At 40.1% G+C, this 21,764-nt stretch overlaps 1 protein-coding gene across 2 annotated transcripts in view; it reads left to right on the forward strand.

The window, feature by feature from the left end:
• The first annotated feature begins 10 nt into the window (after positions 1-10).
• rprd1b (regulation of nuclear pre-mRNA domain containing 1B) overlaps positions 11-21,764 on the forward strand; it is a 51,932-nt gene continuing 30,178 nt past the window's right edge. The window contains exons 1-4 of one of the 2 annotated variants that reach the window (XM_078236410.1): positions 11-371; positions 4,084-4,213; positions 5,885-6,018; positions 10,639-10,803. In XM_078236410.1, coding sequence (XP_078092536.1) covers positions 221-371; positions 4,084-4,213; positions 5,885-6,018; positions 10,639-10,803 — 580 coding nt within the window. In that variant the 5' untranslated portion in view covers positions 11-220. The remainder of the gene's footprint in view (positions 372-4,083; positions 4,214-5,884; positions 6,019-10,638; positions 10,804-21,764) is intronic. The other variant, XM_078236411.1, reaches the window with a different exon arrangement.

A 21,764-nucleotide genomic window follows, 5' to 3' on the forward strand; every position in this document is an offset into this window, starting at 1 on the left:
AGGTCAGGCCGCCATTTTGCGGAGCTCCTCCTGAGAGGATTGACCGCGAGCAGCGTGGAGACAGAGAGAGTGAGTGAGTGTGTTTGAGAGAGAGTGAGAGGGATAGAGGTAGTGTTAGAGAGTGTGAGTTAGAAACACAGAGAGAGCGAGTCAGTGTGAGAGAGAGACAGAGTGTGTGTGAGTGAGAGAGAGAGTGAGTGTGTGTGTGATAGAAAGAGAGATGTCCTCCTTCTCCGAGTCCGCGCTCGAGAAGAAGCTCTCCGAGCTGAGTAACTCGCAGCAGAGTGTGCAAACACTTTCCCTGTGGCTCATCCATCATCGCAAACATGCAGGCATCATTGTGCACGTTTGGCATCGGGAGCTGAAGAGAGGTGAGCGGCTCCCCGAGCCGTCACTGGTTGGCCGGGGATGGGATGGGATGGGAGGGGAAGCGAAGGGGCAGCGCCGCGTTCGCCTCTCGGTTTCTGTGTTGAATTGCTTCCACTCACAGCCGCGTTATCAGGACAAGGGTGACGCTGCTGCCTCACAGCTCCAGGGACCCGGGTTCGATTCCCGGCTTGGGTCACTGTCTGTGTGGAGTTTGCACGTTCTCCCTGTGTCTGCGTGGGTTTCCTCCAGGTGCTCCGGTTTCCTCCCAAAGTCCAAAGATGTGCGGGTTCGGGTGCATTGGACATGCTAAATTGCCCCTTAGTGTCCCGGGATGTGGTTAGAGGCGTAAATATGTGGGATTACAGGGATAGGACGTAAATGGGATTGTTATTGGTACAGACTCGATGGGCCGAATGGCCTCCTTCTGCACTGTAGGATTTCTATGGAATGCTTCATTTATATCAAGCCTTTTGATCTCAGGACATCTCAGAACAGCTCGTAATCAATGAAGTACTTCTTGAGAAGTGTTGTCACTATGGAAACAAACCATTCAAGTTGTTTCCACAAACCAATGAGTGAACAGGTGGGGCCTTGGTTTAAAATCTCATCACGAAGGTGACAGCTTTTGACATTGTAACAGCACTTCTTTGGTAATACACTGGAGTGTAAGCCTCGATTAAGTGCTGTCGTCAGAGCAACTGGTTTAAACCAAGTGATGGTAAAAGCCCAGAAATCTCTTTATTTAAAGTTCAGATATGTTTATTAGTTTAAGGTTCTGATACGTTTACTAATTTATTACAAGATTGAGACTGTGGCAGTGTTTCTTGTAGTTAAGCTGGAATGAATGAATTTAAAATTTGGAGGATTAGTGTTAGATCCGGAAGGTGCTGTTTCTTTCATTGTCCACCTTTTGTTATTCCGTCGAGTGTTCTTGCTGTTTTAGCATTGAACTTATTTTGTATGAAATAGGATATAAGAATTTTATGTGAGATTACGCCAATAGGGCCTGGGTGGGATTGTTGTCGGTGCAGGTTCGAAAGGCCAAATGGCCTCCTGCACTGTAGGGATTCTATGAAAACTCATAAGAAATAGCAGGAGGCTATATGGCTTGTTGTGCCTGTTTTGCTAGTCAATAAGATCATAACCAATCGTCAACCTCAGCTTTCCTGCTTGATTCCCACATTCTTCAGCATCCAGAGCGGCACAGTGGTTAGCACTGCTGCCTCACAGTGCTAGGGACCTAGGTTTGATTCCAGCTTTGGTTGACTGTGTGGAGTTTACATGTTCTCCTGCGTGGGTTTCCTCCGGGTGCTCCAGTTTCCTCCCACAGTCCAAAGATGTGCAGGTTAGATGGATTGGCCATGTTAACTTGTCCCTTAGTGTCCAAAGATGTGTATGTTAGGAGGAAATGGTGATGTAAATATGTGGGGTTATGGGTTTAGGGTAGAGAGAGAGCTCTCTGGGATAAAGAATTCCAAAGATTTTGAGTGGAGCAATTTCTCAGCTCAATTGAAATGACCATCCCCTTACCTTGAAACTATGGCCCCAACTGTGGGCTCTGCAGTCATGCGAAACAGTTTTTTCGCATCCATCATGTCACGTTCTCTCAGAATTGTATATATCTTAATGAGATCACCTCTCCTTCTAAACTGCAGGGAGTAAAGGCCCAATTTACTCTATTGCTCATCCCAGGAATCAACCTAGTGAATCATCTTTGTATCTATCAGTTCTAAGGCAATAATTTTAAAACTAATGGAAATAACTAATATTTTAATGATTAATTGGGCTAAATGTTTGCATTGTGAATTGAATAGCATTATTCCTTGGGTTTAAGTACATTAGCGTGTAAACATATCTAATGAGAATTAAATTTAATCCAGAGGTTTTATTATATCTATTATATCAATAAGTAATGTTATTTAAGTTGTGATGCTGTCAGTGTAATGTGTCAAAGCATATTTCCAATTTGCTAGAGTTTAGATTATAGATCTTTCTGATAGTTGTGCCTCTTCTACCTTTTTCTGATTAGCGTACAGTGTGCTGTTTCTGCTTCTCTTTGATAATGGTCATGATTTTCTGTTGGATCTTCTAATCTAATGACAAATTTTAGAGAAAGAAACACAAACCTCTTTCTCCAGATTGCTGCATCTCTGATCTTGCCTGGAGAAAATAATCAATTTTGCCAAACCTTTCTTAAAATAAAAAGCTCTGGGCACATTATAAATAGAAATTAAAGAGCAATCTATACCAATAGGTTTGTTTACTTGATGGACTCTGTGTACTTTCATTGACAGCAAAAAGATCCATATTTATTTCTTTGCCTCATCTGTTGAAGTAGACTATATTTTGACAAGAAAGAAGAGAATGGCATGAAAGTTAAACTTTGTGCATAACTTTTAAAACATATGAACTGCTGTACCTGTTATACAACATGTCCATTTGTATTCCATTTCCACATTTTCTTTTAATTGGTGATGAATTTGTCTGTTCCTCGAGACTTTTCCATCTATTCTGAAAAAGAATTGAAAAGGTTTTTTAAAATGGGTTGGGGGTGGGGAGATGTGAACAGCGTTTTGGGGGAAAATAAAAGTTGCATTGGAAGGAACGTGTATGAATACTGAGTCTGCCTTCAATAAAGGGGCAAATTCAATCAGTGTTTGGGAAACAAATAGTCTTTCAATGCTCAATTGATTTATTGGGATTTGTTCTCCGTTCATGGATTGTTGCAACATGCTTTTCTATACTAAAATGAGAGAGTTTTGTGATTCTAATACTTCATTTAGAATTTAGATATCTTATGCCCCAACAACTTTGTTGATTAAGGCACAGTTATGTCAAAATCTGGTTTGTACCTGGGTTAAATTCGCGCACAACAGGTAATTCCAAATTGTTTAAAAAGTAGTGATACTTCCTTCTAAAAGAAAATTTGATGGTGGATTCAGTACTAAATTAAAGTTAGCAAGAGACTGATAGTATGTGAAGAAGATTGTCCATTGGGCTTGGTTATTTTGAGTGTTTGACTTTAAAATTCTAGTTTATGTTGTAGAGATCGGAAATCACAGAAAATAAAATTGTGTGTGGAATGAAGTGAGGCGGGTTAACACAGCAACATCTTTCTGCAATATAGAAAAGACAATCTCCTGTTCCTAAGTTATTTCTCCCTCCTTCACTGGGACTCAATCATGAGTCAAATCCAAAGATGAGAATTATTTAAAGGTGCAGGAATGTTAGAATACACTGATTTATTTAACTTCCTGTGATCAAGTTTTTTCCCAAGCGTTTTATATAAAATGCCTGCAATATAATGTATTATGTTTCAGGGAATTTGTTTAAATATAGCCTCCATTTGAGTCAATTCTTGTCTTCCCAGTATGTGCAAAAAATGTTACCAATTCTTCAACTGATGAAGATTCCCCCATATTTTCTAATTTCTTTTAAAGTGAAATATACTTTCTCTAAAAGTTGCTAAAATTGAGGTCTTTACCGAGTTTAGCCATCACCCAATCAATTCTACTATGACAGATACATTCAGATTTACAGTCGCACCTTTAATCCTAAATTGCTAAAGGTCTAAGGTAAGTTGACTACTGTTTGAAACAAATGAGAAGCCCTTTTGTAGTTTCAAACGGAGAACTCTTGCCAAGTGCAGAGGGAGGTTATCCATCTGAATGTTTTTGTATTCACTAACAGCAACATTTTTTTCATTTTATCTAGCTAAACCAAGCAGGAAACTGACATTCATCTATTTGGCTAATGATGTCATTCAGAACAGTAAGAGGAAAGGTCCCGAATTCACCAAAGCCTTTGAAGGGGTTCTTGTGGATGCATTTTCACATGTTGCTAGGTACAGTTCGAGTTACTGAAGAGCTATATAATAGCCTTGGAAGCATTTTTTTATAATAACTTGAGATGGGTGTGTTGTGCAGTATGTAGGATGTTCTTTTGACTGGTTGGTGAATGAGTTGGAAAGAAGATGAGATGTATCCGAAGTATTGTTGCATTTGTTGTTACAATTGAAATGCTATTGTTAACAAGTCTGTAAAGGCGCATCAATTGGAATTGGTGTCCTTGCACATCCTTAGCTTTTCCAGCATCTTTCACTTAATAGATGTACCTATGACATAACTGCACTGAATCTCAGACTGACTGTGGCACCGAGTGGCTATACTGATTAAATGTTGGTATAAAATGTCAGTGGCAGTGCATGAATGTCAACAGGTGACCTCCATGTGGACACTCTTCATCTCCATTTTCAAGAGGTACGATGCTGGAAGAGTTGCCCTTGATCCTATCGGCAACTAACTGATGGCTAATCTACACATGCGTAAAAGTCATTTTATTGTCAATTCACTTTATAAAATATAAAGCACAGACATCAACTTTAGAAGAGAGGATGTTCAAAAAAATCCAGCAGATCTGCAATTCAGGGAGAAAGCAGAATTAATGTTTTGATTCCTTTGACTTTTTGTCAGAACTGAAGGAAGGGAGACTGTGTTGGGGCTTTAAGAGATTGCAAGAAAAGTAGCAACTTTAAAAACAAAAGAACGAATGGGCTAGCATGAGACTGGGTGGTGGAAATTTCGTTCAGGCAATGCATATATGGTATATTTTTTAAAAATTTAAGATGGTTTAAGATGGAGGAGAGAGGTCACAATCCAAAGTTTCCGAACTGAATGTTTTGCCTCGAGGGCTGCAATATGCCCAACTGGAAGATAAGATGCTGTTCCTCCAGCTTGTGCCAGACTTTGCTGGAGCATTGCAGCCAGCCAAGGACTGACATGTGAACATGAGAGCAAGGTGCTGAGTTAAAATGGCAAAACAACAGGAAGGTTGTGGTCGTGCTTGAGGACTGAGCAAAAGTGTTCTGCAAAGTGGTCACCCAGTCTGCGTTTAATTTTCCTAATGCAGAGGAGACTGCAATCTCTTAAAGCTCTAATACATTCTCCCTCCCTTTGGTTCTGACGAAGAGTCAAAGGATTTGAAACATTAATTGTGCTTTCTCTCCAGACCTCCTGAGTTTCCCCAGCATCTTCTGTCCTTGCTTCAGATTTCAGCATCTGCAGTATTTTGCTTATTCAACTTTAGAAGAGTTAACTTCACATTAGATTACAATGTATCCTTGGCATTTGCCAATGTCTCAACTGGTTAGGAAAGTAACTGAGCCTCATTAAAATAGGAAAGTTTCACAGGTTTCTGCCAAGCAGAGTGCTACAATTGGAATAACATGTTACAGTTAGGAATAGGGAAATGAGCTAAGGTACTACTTTCAGTCACCATCCACCAATCACTGTTGCAGGTGATTGAGTTGAGGACTGGATCAACTTGATTCCAATAGCTTTTTCCTAATTCCTCTCAACATGTAAAATTTGAGGTATGTCTTCCGGTCATTTTTTTAAATTCAATTTTGCATCTGGATAGCTATAAGCAAAGTTGTGATGTTGGTAACAATCTCAAACAAGAATAATAAAATTACTAGAGTTTTTGTTGATTTTCTTTTTTCCTTTTCCTTCCCCAGAGAATCTGAGCAGAGTTGTAAGAAGCAAATGGAACGAGTCCTGAATATCTGGCAGGAAAGAATTGTCTATGATGTTGATTTTATTCAACAACTTAAGTTAACTGTGGATGAATCTAACAGTCCGCTTCCAGTAGGTATGCATGTCATAAATTATAATGTGACCATGTCAACATTTCAACCTGTATATTATAATCTGAATCAATCAGATTATCTTTGTCCTTAAAGGTACTTGATTGAAACAAACTGTCTCTTACGCGTCATTTGTAAAGCGGGATAGTGTAGTTGGAGATGGTTTCATTTGATGGGCTATCCACTAATCAGTGAGTCTGTTTATATGGTTTGTTATATTAATTTGCCACTCACATGGTATTATTTTGAGAAGGAACCAAATGTAATGCAAACACTATTCCAGAGTATTGGAGAAGCAGTCATTCTGTTTTCTAATGCCTTCATGTGTTTGACTTGAGAGCAGTGGAGCTGATGGTCTGGGAGTGGGTCTCCACGTATAGCCTGGAAAGGTGCTCAACACAAAGGGGAAAAAAGTGGACATAATAAATATGTACTTAAAAAGGAGTTTTTCAGTGGAATGTATTTTGAAAAATTGTCAATGGGCAGTCACAAATCTTACCAGAATAACATTCTTAAATTCGTGTTGTGATAAGGAATGGCAAGGCATAGCTTTTTACAGGTGATGTTCTGCATGCTGAAATGCTGCTTTTTACCAATGTCATTGAGTGAATTTGAGCAGAGATGAAATATTTCCCCAGATAGGGAAATCTGAAAAAGCTGCTTGCATCTGCCATCAAATTCAAGTGCAGTACTGGCACAATATTCCATGTTTTGAAAGTTGAAAATGCATAGGAATCCTTTTGCATGTTGAACTTGGAATAAATTGGGTCTTGGTGACCAGTTTGTCATTTTGATTTGCGTATAAAATTGAATGAAATAAGGAATATTACAGTGGCTTGTCTGGTTGTCCTTGTGTTTATTTTTGGAGCACACTTCTATGATGTTGGTGCATCCTGTTGCACATTTGGCCAAGTTAACAGTGATTGCAAAAATACAGAGTGCAAAATGTTGTGTGTGAAACACAGGAAGGCGTGGTCAAGACTTAAGATGTTAAATATCATTACAGCGCCGTTGCCTACACTAAGGACTTTAAAATTTTGATTCAGGCCTGAAATACACACTTACTACTTGTTTGAGCTGGAAAATCTCAGCAGGTCTGGCAGCATCTGTAAGGAGAGAAAAGAGCTGACGTTTCGAGTCCAGATGACCCTTTGTCAAAGCTTTGATTAGCTTTGATGAAGGGGCAGTGCTCTGAAAGCTCGTGCTACCAAATAAACCTGTTGGACTTTAACCTGGTGTTGTGAGACTACTTAACTGTACTATACTAAAACATGTATTTTAAACTCTAAATTTGCTGTGTGCTCTGGTGCTGTTCTGACAAATCAAAATTAAGTTATGGTAAGTGTTAAATTCAGGATTGGTCAATGGTAACAAATGTCTGTGTATGTCCTAGTTGAGAGTTATTCAAGTTCTTAAAATCTATGTATAGAAGTAATTGGAAACCAGAGTGAAATGTGCTGAACTAAACAATCCTATACTGTACTTAAACCCACACTGCATTTTTAAAAATCATTTATTCTAATGGTTCATAGTTCTGTGTAATAGATTAGAATAGATACAGTTCTTGCTACAAGGGAGAATCATATTGCCTTTAATAAATTTGGACTTTAATAATTCAAGAAATAAGTCTGCTTGCAATTAAACTGTGTTTAATCCCTTTTCAAAACTATTAACTGTGATTATTTGTCCTAATCAAATAATTTTAAAGCACAATTGATCAAGACCTGCAAGGGGAAGTGAATCCGAGGAAATAATGTGTGGATGTTAAAAACTTGAAGGGTTGTTACTGTGTCCTGCTGCCTGTAAATCTGCATTAGCAGTGCTAGATTTTAGACAATGTAGTGATGATCTAAAATTCAGCAGTTAACTTCATCTCGTTTTGTTCTTTGAGAATGTCCTCCATCTACTCCTCTTGCATTTGTTTTGATGTTGTAATTATTGATTTTCATCCCAATAAAAATTAGAATGTTTTTTCGAATTTATAATCAATGATCTTTGAAGTACATATTTTCCTTTCTTGTACCTACTGAAACTTAAGGTAGAGTTAAAATATATATGCTTTGCTGATTTAAATGATATAATGTTGAGTGGCATCTGCAGTTATATTTTCTCAAAGTCTTGATATGCTGGTGTTGCCTTCCTGTAATAATTCTTAAAGGAACAAATCCATCTTGGATTAAAATCTTGCAGGCAATACATTAAACTGGCTGACAATGTATTCTGAGTCCCTGGAAATAGTTCTTACGTTAGTGTTTGCTTTTCTGCATGTAATCTCTCAATCCAAGTTGTGTGGTCATTTCAGTGAATGAGATGTCTGTGATGTGATGCTGTTTTTTTTGCTTATGATCCTTTATTGTAAATTGAATAGATGTACAAGTTCTTAAATTTGCTCTTTGAAGAGATTTAACCTACAAAATGGGTCTTGAGTATCACAATCCGACATCAGGTAACTAGCTGAGTAATTGACAACAAATACCAGATTAAAATCTTTCGCCCTTGTAAATATGCTTTCCCTCTACAAACATTTTCAATGAGTGTCAGGCGTTAGTAGCATGAAGTGGCTGAAGAAATGAGGGAACTCTTGGACTTGAGTCAATGATATGTTCTGTCACTCCTCGATAAATCTAGGGCCTAAATAAATAATTGAGGGGAAAACCCTGAAAATATCAGAAACTGCAGCAAGAGATTGCCTAAATGTAATTTTATAAAATGAAACATTTTTAAAAATCAGTGAAAACTTAATGAACTGAAATTCAAATTTGTTTGTAGAATTGAACCACAGATCTATGAAAGTACATGACAGCAATATAATTGGAAATTGAACAGGAAAAACAGATTCTGTGGCTAGGATGTAGCATTAATTCCATTTTTCAACAGAGGCTGGCATTTGTTCCTTACAGGTAAAATGTCATGTTGAGCATGTTTTCTCTAGCTGCAGTGATGGGAAATCCTCATGTCTTTAATTTATAAATTGAAATACTTGAGTATAGTTTGAATTAGAACAACAGGGCCAGTGGAATGTCATTGAAGCTTGCATTTACTGTAGTAGTGCATTGAATTGTGAAGGGAGGGAACAGTAGGAAAAATGTCCATTTGTAATCATTAATAAGACTATATAATCAAAAAATAATTGGTTTTGCTGGATTGATGTTCTTTCCTACCTTTGACCTATCTAGCAAATTGCTGAGTACTCTCAACTTTTTGAAAGCTAGTACTTTCTAGCCTGTAAAGACTCATCCAACTTGATCAGATTTCTTAATAAACTTACATTAACACTGCTATGAAGTTATTATAAGCATACTACTTGTGACACTGATAAATAAACGTAAAAAAATGCGGAGGCAATGGCCTAGTGGTATTACCTTTCATTAGATTATTAATCCAGAAACTCAGTTAATGTTCTGGGGACGGGTTTGAATCCTATCACGGCAGGTGGTGGAATTTGAATTTAAGTTTTAAAATCTGGAATTAAGAATCTACTGATGACTGTGAAACTATTGTCAATTGTCAGAAAAGGCCATCTGTTTCAGTAATGTCCTTCAGGGATGGAAATCTGGAGTTTTTACATGATCTGGCCTATGTGTGACTCCAGAGCCACAGCAATGTGGCTGTCTCTCAATGGCCTTGGGAAGGGCAATAAATGCTGGCTAGCCAATGATGATGATGCCCGATGAATGAATAAAAATAATTCTTTAGCTAACCTTATGCTCCGAAGAGAACTTGCATTTACATAGGATCTTTCATCCCTATTGGATTCCCCAAAAAACTTCCCAGCTAATGGTAGTTTAATTTTTATATTCTGCCTGCCACTCGTTTGAGTTGGGAATTTAACATTAAATTGCAAGTAAAATATGTCCAACGATAGCACGGGCGGCACGGTAGCGCAGTGGTTAGCACTGCTGCTTCACAGCTCCAGGGACCTGGGTTCGATTCCCGGCTTGGGTCACTGTTTGTGTGGAGTTTGCACATTCTCCGCGTGTCTGTGTGGGTTTCCTCCGGGTGCTCCGGTTTCCTCCCACAGTCTAAAGATGTGCGGGTTAGGTTGATTGGCCATGCTAAAATTGCCCATTAGTGTCCTGAGATGCGTAGGTTAGAGGGATTAGCGGGTAAATGTGTAGGGATAAGGGGGTAGGGCCTGGGTGGGATTGTGGTCGGTGCAGACTCGATGGGCCAGATGGCCTCTTTCTGCACTGTAGGGTTTCTATGATTCTATGATGATGATGCCATGTGGAAAAGTCAATTCTGATTAGACAATACTGACTGGCATTTAGCATGAGCATCTCTCAAATTTTTAAACCAATATAGTAGTTAAATTTTAGTGAGTTTTGCTATAAAAAGTGACCATGGGTCTGCTGGGTGCAACAGGCAGTGACAAGTGTAAGACTTAACAAACATTACTCAGCATTTCTGCTTTGTTTATTCTTGCTCCCTTATTACCATTTTAGGATTATTGTATGGGTTGAGAATTCCCCTACCCTTTGAATACCTCTTATAATGTTTTTTTTTGAAGAGCAATGTCTTAAAGTGATACAGAATTGCATTAGCATTTCATAGTACAATGAAAAATTTTGTAAACCTTTTCTACCCTAGTAATTACCTTCTGACAGCAAATTTAATCTTTGCAGACAGTGCTGGTTCTAAAGTCGTATATGATCAACCACCATCTTGCCCGTCATCCAGTGAAAGGCATTCTCGGTCTAACAGAGTTCGTAATGCTGAGGTTGTAAAATGTCATGAATCAGCAACATCTGACTCTTCATCCAGCATCTCATCTGAGACCAGATATATAGGTCAGTAGGTTTCCAGAGAACCAATAATATGCCATCTTTCTAAGAAAGATGGATTTGTTCCGTAAAAAGTATTTTAAGATGCGTCCAATCTTTACTATTTTGTAAAATTGGTTGTGCCTGTGTCCAACCTTTTGAGTCTGGCTCAGAATCTTAGAGCTGGTTAATGGTTGTGTTTTTTTTAAGCACTTGATTTAAAATGTGGGATTGATTTAGCTGCATATACTGCTCATGGATTAGATTTTGGTGTATTTTGCTTTCTGTGCTGAAAATCTACTCGAAGTGCAAAAGCTTAGTTGGTGAGGTGTTCAGGCTATAACTAAGATCAACCAAACCACACTTTCCTTTTATTATTAAGAACAGAAACACTTCCTGTTTGTAAATATGTGAAGAGGGTAGATTGCATTGATATAGTGCCTTTCACATCCTCATAACATCCAAAGCCTTTATAGCCAATGAACTACTACTGAAGTGTCGTCATTGTTTTTATGTAGGTAGGCGAAGCAGCCACTTTTCTACTCGAGTGGTTTTGTGGCATCTTTTAAATCCCTGTACCTGAAAAAGACAAAACAGGGCCTTGGTATGAAGTTTCACCAGAAAAGCACACCCAACAATTGCACCTTCCCTCAATTTATGCACTGAAGTATCTGCCTAAATTTATGGTCACAGATGCTGTAGTGACTCTTGAACCATTACTCTATGATTCCAATGTCAGAGAGCTAGCATTGAAATCAACTGATCAGTAAAAAAGGCAAAAACAGAAAATGCTGGGAAATCTCAGCAGGTCTGACAGCATCTGTGGAGATCTCTGCAGATGCTGTCAGACTTGTTGAGATTTTCCAGCATTTTCTGTTTTTGTTTGATTCCACCACCTGCAGTAATTTGCTTTTATCTTAGTTTAAAAAAAGCAAACTTAATTAGTTTACCAAGGAAGAAAGTGGGAGTGAACAGCAATTAACCAGTTTTGCATCAAGACAGAATCTGTGAGACATCTCAGACCAATCTTTATATATAGAATGGTTATAGACAGAAGGAGACTGTTTGGCCTAGTGAATCCATGCTGCTTGTCTGCAAAAACAATTTGGCATCCATCCCACGCCCTTTCCCCATAGCCTTGCATGTTTTTCCTCTTCAGATGCTTACCTAGTTCTGCTTTAAAATCAAATCTGCCTCCACCAACCTTTAAGAGAATGTGTTCCAGATTTCAATGACTTTCTTCATGTTGCCTTTTATCAGTCACTTTAAATCTGTGTCCTCTGATCCTGACACCCCCCCCCCCGCCCATAAATGGAAATAATTTCTCCCCATTAATCTGTCAGGGGAGGAGAGTGGAGGAGGGGAGAGGAGAGCGGATGAAATGAGAAGTCAGGAGAGGGAAGCAGCAAGTGGAGGGGGGGCATGCCAGTTACAATGTGGTTCTTGAGACATCTGCTGTAACCGCCTTAAAACAAAATGGAACTCAAGACCAGCTGAACTATTCACATAAGTTCTCAAATTTGTCAACCAAGCTAAAATGAAAATGCATTGAGAACACGCATTAAACAGTGGTCTTCAACTTTGCCGGCAAGCCTATTATGTTAAACTTTATCAAGCACGTTTTTAAAAATCCATGTACATCACATTGTTTCCTGATGACCAGATGAAAATTAATGAAGTGTTGACTGAAGCCTAAGAGAAGGTAAGTAGAAACCCTAAAAGAGAGGGGAAGAAGGAAAAGTTACCATTAAAAGAAATGGACCGGCACCATAGGTGATTGGTGCCCTAGCAGTACAAATAGATGCTAAGGTTGATATCAATTGAACCCTTCAACCAACACAATCTTGCAAATTCATGTTTTGCAATTTGAGTGTTGTCTTAGATTTCTTGGATATGATAATGTTAACCATGTGTCTAATTTGTATGACTATTTTGCATTTGGAATGTTTGTTCTGCCAAATATTTAATTATATGATAACCCAGGAGTATATAATGATGTCTCTGTAATATCAACCGCATGTTTATGTTTTTTTGCCCATATGCTTCTTCAATCTGTTCAAAGACAGACTCCAAGAACACTTGCTAAAATAATGAGGCCAATTATAAATGGATGAACTATTTCAATTTGAAATAAATTAACATTGTTTTCACTTGTTTTACTTGGTTCAATTGGTACAAATTTTCTATGTGTAGATAATGTAAAATGAAGAGGCTGCAAATCCTAACTGAAGATAGCTCCACTTTACCCCTCTGCAGCTTTTTGTGTTGAAATTTAACTTCTTGCTGAACTCCTTGGGCCTGACTGTCTTTATTTTTTTCCTAAAGCATGCTAAGTGACAACCTGATGAGGTTGTTTCCAGCAACAACCAGCCTGAAACATGACTGCTTAAGCTTATTCTAGGAGAAGTCATCCAATTATGTTTTAAAACAAATCTATCAAGTTGATAAGTGATATATATCTAGGGCCATATGTGCTTTTCTGGTTTCCATTCCATTTTGGTGCTTTTCTGGTTTCCATTTCATTTTGGTACTTTTCAGGCAAAGCATACTTATGTTCTAAACAGAGATAAATAATGTAAGTTTAAATATTACAAATGTTACAATTTAATTTAAAATTCTTCTTTGTTGATGAGTTTTCTGTTCCTTGAGTAATGGAAAAGTTGGAGCCTAACAAAGCAGAGGATTGCTGTAACTCTTTTCATGCAGAACCCACAGGGCCTCTTACTGCATTTTTGCAAAATTATTCTTATAATTTTATTCTTATATTTCCTATCATCATAACTCCTGTGACCGGTTTCATTAATTATGTGCTGCTCAATCACTCGCACAAGAAAAAGGAAAAACTAAACTTCACAAAAAGGCTCCACAGTCTACAAATTCAGCCAATATTTTTTAGAAAAGTAAAAGGATCATTTGAGTCTAGTATCTCAGCAGTGGTATCATTTAGGAGGAAGTTTATATCAGCAATTAAGCACCACATGGGACAGAAGAGAATTTCATAACGGGTCCTATAGTTCCTCATGAGGTAGTGTTACGCAAACATTGTCACTTTCCAACGATATACTGTTTAGCTAGGACCTGAGCAGTGGCATAGTTGAGCTAAACCTACCAAATAATGTTTTGCAAAACTCCTAGATTGCACCTTAATCAGCTTAAGGTTGAATGACAACTCCTAGCTCTAATTTATCCCCATCCCAATATGTCCATCAATTAAATCCAATTAATTTTTGAAAGTTACTTATGAATATGCATTACCACCTTTTCAGACAATTCTTTCACAAGTATCATAATTCGCTGTGTAAATTTTTTTAAAAAGGGTCTCCCTACTTGTTTTGTCACTTAAATCTGTTCAATCTGATTATTGTCCCTGCTGCAAGTAGAAAGAATGTCTCTCTAGTTACTATATCTAAAGTCCTCATTGACACAAATCTACACAAAAACTGTGCAAGCAGACAAGCTAAATTTGTTTGCAGTTTGAGATGCAGGCCACCCCATTAGAAGTTAAGGTTTAAGTTGTGGCTTTTGAGATTCTCATATTTTTCAATAAATAGTAAACTTTATTTGCCCTTCAAGATGTCTCCATTGTGTAAACATAAATTTTCAATATTGCTATCTTGGGAGATGGTGTGGCATTAAGCACATGTCGATTTACCAACTCAGTAAACCATATACTTGTCATGAGGTGTTGTTTACATCTTAGATGTTCTATTTAAGCTCAATTTGATATGGATCACCCTTCAGCAGGTCTCAACCACGAATCAGATGATCAGCTAAACTATTTTGAGTTCTTTAGATATTACAAGTTTCAAGATTGGCTAGTTCCCTCATCAGTTGTGCACAAGTTCCATCAGATACAGGAGCAGAATTAGGCCATTCGGCCCACTGAATCCTGTTTCAGTGTTGGTTGACAGGATGAGAGCACTGGCCAAGTTTGAACCTGTTTCTCAAACAATGATGGCTGCCTGGGCTAACATCAGTTACATGACTCTTGGATTTTCTACACTTCTCCTCAAGGCTGTTCACTCCCAAGTGAGCCAACACAAGCTCAACAAGTTTATAGAACTGTGCTACAGAATCACAGCTGAGCACTATTTTCTCTACACATGATGTGCATATGCACATACAAAGTCACTCTATATTAATAGGATGTGAATCACAGCCAAAGAATAATTATATTTCCCCATCTCTAATAATCACCCCCTTTGAGGAAAATGAAGCAATTTATGTACCACCACTGTAATAAAGATCATTTAACAGTACCGGTGGGTCCTGGACCTGCCTGGTCTTGGTTCTCTTGAAATGTTAGAGGAGCTGAAAATTCATGCATTCAGTAAAAATTGTTGTTTGGTCAAGCTACATATGAAAATCTGCGTGATTTTCTCTGCATCTTAGACAAGTAAGTTCCTATGTGTTGTTTCGTTGCTTGGTTTTCTTCTGTTCTGTTTCAAATCCCCAAAATTTAAGTTAATTACTATGGTAGAGTTAAGCTCACAACCAGCGGCCTTGGAACCAAGACTGTGCTGGATTTTGGATTTTGCTGGATTTCAGGTCGGGCGCTTTGGGCAGAGGACAGTTCAGGCCAACATGGGTTGAGTAGAGTCAAGAATCACTTGGAGCATGAGATCAGATGTGCGCAAGTGGCAAAGGGGATAACTCGCCTGGTGTCTTGCAAGCACCTAATCGAATTGTCCAGATAAGTTTATTTTAATTGAAGTAAATTTTAAAAATATGATACATGGCAAATTCTAAAAATATACGGTTTGTGGACAATTCTGATTATTAGACAGCCGGGTTCAGGAGAGTACCCCTTTATGGCCATTGTATCAGGTTACAAGTATTTTTACATATAACTTTACATCCTTGTTTTCAAAGGATGTAAAATGTTTAATTCCATATATTAATAAATAATTTCATTTAGATTTTCTTTTTGCATTATGCCGGTAGTTTCTTCTTCCTATGTGTCTTGATAGAAAAAGTGTCCCATTCGTTGCATCTTCTGCCAAAATGTTCTTAATGAACCAGATTAAAGAAAGGTGATGTGGATTTCAGATAAGAAGTCTTGTGAAGGGATTGTAACTGTTTTTCCACTTGCAATCAAAACAAATATTGTGCATTTATGTAGTGCCTTTCCCATCTAAGAATTCTAAAATGCTTTACAATCAGTTAATTATTTTTGGATGATCAGCACCATTGTTATGTAGGGTAATGTGGATCTTGCTATCAATCTTCCTTGCCACCCAGCAGTCAACCATAGCGGGCAAGAGAGTCAAGTAAATGGTGTGGCTTTTAAAGAACTAAAGAAAAACACAAAAATGGCCCCAGCCAGTTAAAAAGGTAAAGTCACCATAGGTGACCATATGCTGTTTTCCCCTTTGAGGTGAGACACCATCCACAACCCTGTGGAAATGTCCATAGCAATCAGGGAAGAGAGACGGGCTGAAAACCCAGCACGGGAAGAAAAGGGGACCTAGGTTCACCACACCTCCGGTGAGGGGCAAGGTTGAGAAGGTAGGCCTTCATGGATAACCTCAGCCGGTACAGGAAATTAACTCATGCTGTTGTCATTGTTTTGCATCACGAACTAGCCGTCCAACCAACTGAGCTAACCAACTCCCCTGGCCAGTTGGAGGGTCCTGCTTTGCCATAAATCAGGCTCCCACTATACAGTTGTGAGCCTGATTAAATGGTAAATTTGCTGCATAGGTTTCCTGAACTCTCAAAACCCAATCATGAAAGGGTGTCAAGAACTGTTAGCTTTACAAATTATGTGCTTTTATAAGCTATCCTTGTGGAACAGGAATACTTCCCACATCCAGTCCCTCCAAGGATATTTGAGCCTCTTTCTTTCTCCATTCCCTCTGTGCTGTCTTTTTCTTCCCAAATCCATTCCCCCCCCCCCCCCCCCAATGGTTTTTACTTTCTTCCCGTGCTGTGTTTTCAGCCCGTCTCTTCCCTGATTGCCATGGCCATTTCCACAGGGTTGTGAATCGTGTCTCATACTGTTGGTTTTCCTGCCCAGCTGATGGTCAGCAAATGAAAGAAAATAAATGACCGTAGTTAGATTTCTGTATAGCTGGTCTTGCCAAATTCTTTAGCTCTTTTCATTCTCCTACAACCTTCCTGTAAAAAATAGAGTCAGGGTGTACAGTTTTGTGCACAGCAAGGTTTCAGATCAGCAAATAAATAGATAATCGGTCTTTGCTACTACAGATTGAGGAATAAAGTTGGCTTGTGTACTGAGAGCTTCCTGCAATTTATGCTGTGACGAATTTGCATCTTGGTTTCATTTAATCTGAAAGCAGCTCTTCAGGTTGACATTCCAGTTCTCTGGGGCTTGATTTCATGACCTTCTGACTCAGGTGGAAGTGCTACTTGATGAGCCAAGCTCATGATCTGTGGAGTATATTTTCATTCAAAGAATACTGACTGCGCTAGAGTTCATGACATAATCAATTTTTATGGTTATAACAGACACATATCTATTGTTTTTAACTTATTTACCCTTTCAATCTGATCTGCAGGTAACAGACATTTCTGATGGTTAAGTGGTTATTTTGTATGGCAGCAATATTGACCAGCTTTGGAAGGTATTGATAAGCAAGATCATCAGGGCAATTGCTTGTGTTTGACTTACAAAGCTCTTGTGTTAGAAGAAAACCATTTCTCAATATGAGAAATTCTTATTTATTGGACTTTTAGAAATACAAACATACAAATTAGGAGCAGAAGTAGGCCAGTGAGCTCCTTGAGCCTGCACTGTCATTCGGTAAGATCATGGCTGATTTAAATGAGGCCTCAACTCCATCCCACTTCTCCCAATAACCTTTCACTCCCTTGTTAGTCAAGAGTCTACCTGCCTTTACCTTAAAATACTCAGTGACCCTGCCTCTCCGGGGAGGGGGAAGTTCCAAAGACTCGCGACCTTCTGAGAGAGAGATTTTCTTCTCATCCCCGTCCTTAATGGGAGACCCCTTATTTTAAACAGTGTCCCCTAGTTTTCATCTCTCCAGCATTAATTACTTTGCAGTTTATCTGTTGAAAGCTCATCACCAGCTCATTACTCGGTGTTGTATACTCGGTATAGAAAATACCTCGGAGACTAGTCTGAGTCAAAATACAGTAAGGCTTTATTCTCACAAGCTTGCGGGAGAACCTGACCCCTGAAAGCGGAAGCCAAAGTTCTCCCTGAACACAGAAAAGTGGGGATATATATACAGCATGGCTCCCAATACTAGTCACGAAGTAAACTCCAGACTAGTCACGACTCAAAAGTACAATTCACAGCTTCTGGTCACGAAGTAAACTCCGGCTTCCTGCTCTTCCGCGGTTTCCCCTTTGAAGTTACCGGCGCAATTGCAGCTGTCCCAGCAGTGGGTGTTCCTGTCAAATGGCCGTATCGCACTCCACATCATGTAATTGCTTTCTTTCCTCAAACCACACACAAACTTGTAGAAAAGGTAAGACCTTACAATTAACATTCACACTGACTGTCTATCGTTATGAAAATAAAAGAATGAATAACTTATATTAATGTCAGAAGCAGTATAAACAAGGAGATGAGCCACAATGAAGGGTTATGTTGGTGATACATTCTAAGTACGAAGTTCAACCTTTTAGGTACAAAATACATTAACCCTTTCCCTTTAGGTACAAAATGCATTAACCCTTTCCCTTCTTCAATCCCCCTTTTGGTCGGGGCCAAGTTCAAACATGGCCCCATGACCAATTCAGAGCCAAACGTTACCAGCATATGGGCCTAGCTCCTTCGTCAGGAGGTCTGCCCTTTCTGCCCGTACACATGCACTTGGCATAATTCGGGCGGTGACTGTTTGACAACAAGTGTTAAATAATGCCATACCAACACAACAAACGACAACAATGACAATTAATACAATCAACCCATGCCTCAGGTATGATCCCCACGACCCAAACCATTGCCCTAGCCATCCCGGAGGGTTATAATTATGATATTGGCTCCCTTCACCTTATATTGTCATTGCCACTCATTTGATATGATCTGCCAAACGAGTTATATTTTCTGAATCATCTGGGATCTACGTGCAGCATTCAGATCCAATTACAGCGCACGTTCCTCCCTGGGAAGCCAACACGTAATCGAGCGCCAATTGGTTCTGTAAAGCAACAGTCCAGATAGCAACAACTTCGGCTGATACTTCAGAGCTGGCAGTGCTCACCTCCCTGAACCCGTCTCTAGTTTCATTTGCAATTCTTTCCAAGGTCGAGGCCATATGTATAAGTTCCCGAGCTGCTTTTGCTGTCCCATAAAGTGGGAAAGCTATCATGAAGAACCGTTCTGTCTCACTAATGGCTCGCTTAGTGCTAAGCAGGTGTATCTCAGGGTGGTCCCGTAAGTCGGTGTAATGGTGAATATAGGGCACCACATATGCCAAAAACACGATCCTGCCCAATCCCAGGGAAGCCACGGGTAGGCATTGTTTCCGCAGACAAAATAGGTACCATTATATGCAGCCATCCTGCTCATATAAGTAGAGGAGAGGCTGACCAGGACATCAGCAGTGGGGCAATGGATTGTAATCTGTTGCACCAAAATCCAGGCACCACTGGTGACATTAATCTGCTGGGTACAGTAGCTACGACCCACAAGTATGGTTCCATTTCTTACCAGGCAGATAGATCCCCCTTGTTGATCCACAACGAAGTGGGGTGGGGAATCTGATCTATTATAGTTGGGCTGGTAATGGTTCGTAAAGGCTGATAGAGTGCATCCTCCGCCTCCTAACCCAAAACAGGTTTACTTCTCCCCCCCCCCCCCCGGGAATGTGTGAGCAGACTGTAATGCATACAAGTGAGATATATACATGAAAGTGTTCACGTGATGAGGCCTGATTTTAGAGGATTGGTACAATGATCGCTTGGATCGGCCATGTTAATGTACTCATCCTCCCGAGCCTTCCGCTGATGCCGGGTACATGTTGATCCCGGTCCCTCAGCCAAATGCCAAAAATTCCAGATACACCAAGTTACATTGCAGGGGAGACCCCAATCACCTTGTCCCTCCAACAGAGTTGGCAACATGGTATGGTTAAGGAATCCCGAGCAGCAGACCTCCCAGGGGCCTATTCCATGTGTCGGAAGGTTACAATAGACAGAATCATCGTTACAGAGATGCTTGCGATGCTCTATCCCCAAATCTACACAACTCCATCTATACTTCCCCTCCGTGACTAGCAGGGCAAGGGTCATGCGAAGCAGCAAGAAAATCATCCTATTACTTAACTAATAACCCGCGCGACCGTTATACAATGGTTTAAAGGCTATACCGTCCGCGCGCAACTTCCCGTGAACCCGTTCAGCTTGCTTGGAGGTCAACCATCTTGCGTATCTGTGAATTGAGCACATTACATAATTTTTTGCAATTGGCACCGGTATATTCTTTTAATTGAATCCAATGTTTCCAGACGCCCCTGCCCTGCATATCTACGCAGGTACAAGTATCGCCACTAATTATGACCTCGTAGGGGCCATTCCATTTGGGGGTGAACCCAGGTTTCCCAGGTAACGTCTTCACGATAACCTTGCTGCCCGCCGGGGGTACCTCGGGTCTGTTCTAGTTCATTTTGCTCATCCTTCGCTACTTGGGTTTCCCTTACTGTTTTTCGCATATTCTTCAGTTGGGTGCTTAATTCTAAAACATATCGTCTAATTCTATCCCGTAATGGGCCTACATCCACCCCACCGGTAATAATGGACTCGGGCAGTTGCATAGCCCTTCTGGTCATTTGCTCATATGATGTCAACCCGGTGGTTCGATTAGTAGTGACTCTCTGAGTTTCACTAATATAATGGGTAACACCTCGGTCCATTTTTTTCCTGAGTCCTACATGGCCTTAGCTACGGAGGTCTTGAGTGTTCTATTCATACACTCCACCATTCCCGAACTTTGAGGATGATAAGGTATGTGAAATTTCTGTTTCATCCCCATCAGTTGACAAATGGTTTTTACTACCCTCCCCGTGAAGTGAGTACCCTGATCAGAGTCTATTTGTAACGGTACCCCCCACCTTGGAATAACTTCCTCAGCTAATATTCTTGCCACAGTAGTGGCTGAACAATTTTTAGTCGGGAACACTTCTACCCATCTGGTGAACTGGTCAATTATCACCAAGCAGTAGGTTCTCCCGTGCGACTGAGGAAGTGGTCCTGTGAAGTCAATTTGTAGATGTTCCCAGGGACCCTTAGGGTGAGGCTGGTGCCCGATCCTAATTTTTACAGGCCTCCCTGGGTTATACTGGGCACAGGTTACACATCGATGACAATATCGTGCAATGTCCCATCACATTCCTTTCCACCACCACTCTTTCCCTATACTGGTCGTCATGGCATCCCTTCCCACATGTGCCAGTCCATGATGTAACTGCATCAGGGTGTGCTGGATACATTCTGGCGCTAGAACTCTTATCATGTAGTCTCCATACACCCTTTTCATCAGGCGTAGCTCCTTGAGCTTTCCACCTTGCGTGCTCTTCTTCAGGTGTGTCAGCATGTAACTGGGAGATATCTTTCGGGGGTTCAGCTTCAACTGAGACAGCCGACACGGCTTGCACTTCTGTTTCTAAACCTGATTGTGCCGCTTTGTCGGCCGCCTGGTTTCCCTTAAAAATATACCATTCAGGGCTTTGCTTATCTGGTTCCTTTTGGTGTGCCTTTACCTTCAATACCGCGGCTTCCAATGGGAGCTCACTGGCATCCAATAAGGCTTTGATTATCTGTCCATGCTTAACTGGAGTGCCCCCCGTTGGAACAAATCCCCTTCTTCCCCAAACGGTCATATAGTCATGCACAATTCCAAATGCATATCTACTGTCGGTGTAAATGTTGACCCTTCTCCCTGCTGCCTCAGTAAAAGCCTGGGTCAGGGCTACTAGTTCGGCCACTTGTGCTGGCATACCTTCCTCTATCCTTCCTGCTCGGACCACTTGTAAGTTCGCGTTTACCACTGCCCATCC

The sequence above is a fragment of the Mustelus asterias genome, chromosome 20 (assembly GCF_964213995.1).
Source record: "Mustelus asterias chromosome 20, sMusAst1.hap1.1, whole genome shotgun sequence".
In the NCBI taxonomy this organism is placed as follows: Eukaryota; Metazoa; Chordata; class Chondrichthyes; order Carcharhiniformes; family Triakidae; genus Mustelus; species Mustelus asterias.